General features: G+C 59.4%; 1 protein-coding gene across 1 annotated transcript; it reads left to right on the forward strand.

The window, feature by feature from the left end:
• Positions 1–2107, forward strand: LOC103185934 (zinc finger protein 319). The gene has a single exon (XM_042340413.1). The coding sequence runs from the start codon at positions 1–3 to the stop codon at positions 1774–1776; it is 1776 nt and encodes a 591-aa protein (XP_042196347.1). The 3' UTR covers positions 1777–2107.

Below are 2107 nucleotides of genomic sequence, written 5' to 3' on the forward strand. Positions count from 1 at the left end.
ATGACCGAGTGTTGGGAGCAGCATCCAGCTCCCCCTCCCCTTGTGGAGAACTGCGTGGCCCAGAACACCGAGCGGGCCTTGGAGTTCGCCGTGGTTTTCCCCCAGGATTCGTCCCTTCAGCACCAGCACCCGGTGCCCATCACTGAGGCCTCCCAGAAATGCAACCTGTGCGGCCAGACCATCGCCCAGCTGTCCGACCTGCAACAGCACCCGTGCTTCGTCAACATGAACCGCTTCTACCAGTGCGCCCAGTGCCAGAAGACCTTCAGCCAGTCCACTGACCTCCTGCAGCACCAGTGCGGGGAGGTGGAGGAGAAACCCTTCATCTGCCACATCTGCAAGATGGGCTTCTCCCAGCTGCTGGCCCTAGTGCAGCACCAGAGCGTGCACAACGAGAACAATCCGTACAAGTGCACCATCTGCGGGGAGAACTTCCAGCAGTCGTCCGAGCTCTTCCTGCACCAGCGGGTGCACATCGAGGACCAGCCCTTCGAGTGCACGGTCTGCAAGAAGAAGTTCAAGGACTCGTCTGAGCTGGTGTCCCACCAGCAATTCCACACGCTGGAGAAGCCCTTCAAGTGCACCGTGTGCCACAAGGGCTTCAAGAAGTCCTCACAGCTGTCCAGGCACCAGTACGTGCACTCGGCTGACAGGCCCTTCAAGTGCCCCTCGTGCCAGAAGACCTTCCGCCACTCCTCGGAGCTGATGCGTCACCAGCGGGTTCACACGGGGGAACGCCCGTTCCGCTGTAACATGTGCGACAAGAGCTTCAGCCAGTCCTCGCACCTGGCTCACCACCAGCGCATCCACTCGGCTGAGCGGCCCCACAAGTGCAGTGTCTGCCACAAGTCCTTCAAGCACCGCTCGCACCTGGTGCGCCACATGTGCGTGCACTCGGGCGAGGACCTCTTCAAGTGCTCCATCTGTCAGCTGGGCTTCAAGCAGGCGGGCGAGCTGCTGCAGCACCCCTGCGTGCCAGATGCCGAGCGGCCCTTCAAGTGTGGCCAGTGCAGCAAGACCTTCAAGCGCTCGTCCTACCTGCAGCACCACCAGCGGGTGCACTCAGGTGAGCGGCCCTTCAAGTGTAACGCCTGCGAGATGAGCTTCAAGCAGCTGTATGCCCTGGTCAGGCACCAGCGGGTGCACTCGGGGGAGAAGCGCTACAAGTGCACGGTGTGCGACAAGGGCTTCAGCGAGTCCTCCCACCTGCTCTACCACCAGCACTCGCACGCCGGCGAGAGCCTCTTCCAGTGCACCGGTTGCCAGAAGGGCTTCAAGGAGTCAGCAGAACTCTTGCGCCACCGCTGCGCCCGGGCCGAGGGTAAGCCATACAAGTGCACGGTCTGCCAGAAGGCCTACAAGCGGGCCTCGGCCCTGCAGCTCCACGAGTCCAGCCACAGCGAGCAGAAGCCGCTCAAGTGCGGGGCATGTGAGAAGCGCTTTGCCTCCTCCCCTGAGCTGGTGAGCCACCAGTGCCGGCCGGCCAAGGAGAAACCCCTCAAGTGCGGCGACTGTGAGAAGAGATTCAAGTACTCCTCGGACCTGGAGCGGCACCGGAGAGTGCACACTGGGGACAAGCCTTTCAAGTGCATCACGTGCGAGAGGGGCTTTAAGCAGAGGGAACACCTGGTCAAGCACCAGAACGTGCACGCACGCGAGAACCAGTGTAAATGCACCTGGTGCGGCGAGAGGTTCACAGACCTCAGCTATCTGCAAGAGCACTCCCTCCAGCACGCCGTGGAAAGTTCTTACGAAAGTTCTGCTTGTGGACAGTGATTTTAAGAAAAAACAGGATCTCGGCTAATGTGTCTAACTGTGCCACAACTTGACTACTAGGAATACATAGGGAGGAACGACCCTTAGGGGTGGTTTCTATTTAACTTTCATGGATTACCAAGCTTTCCAGAGAGTTAGAAGCCCTTACTTAGTTCAAACGATCTGGATTTTCACAGCACCTATGCCTCTGCCCTGCTACCAACACTAGGTCTCTGAGTTGAAAATCGAATGAGGTTTTTGAAACTGTGGAAATGGGTGCACGGAGATGCTTGCATGACCGGCGTCACCAGAGGAGAGTAAAGCCTCCCTCCTCCGAGGTCTGCCGCCCCCC

Source organism: Callorhinchus milii, unplaced genomic scaffold (assembly GCF_018977255.1).
Source record: "Callorhinchus milii isolate IMCB2004 unplaced genomic scaffold, IMCB_Cmil_1.0 Scaffold14, whole genome shotgun sequence".
Lineage (NCBI taxonomy): Eukaryota > Metazoa > Chordata > Chondrichthyes > Chimaeriformes > Callorhinchidae > Callorhinchus > Callorhinchus milii.

What these genes read in the sequence shown, in the direction of transcription:
- LOC103185934 (XM_042340413.1), top strand. Translation starts at nt 1, where the DNA reads ATGACCGAGTGTTGGGAGCAGCATCCAGCTCCCCCTCCCCTTGTGGAG.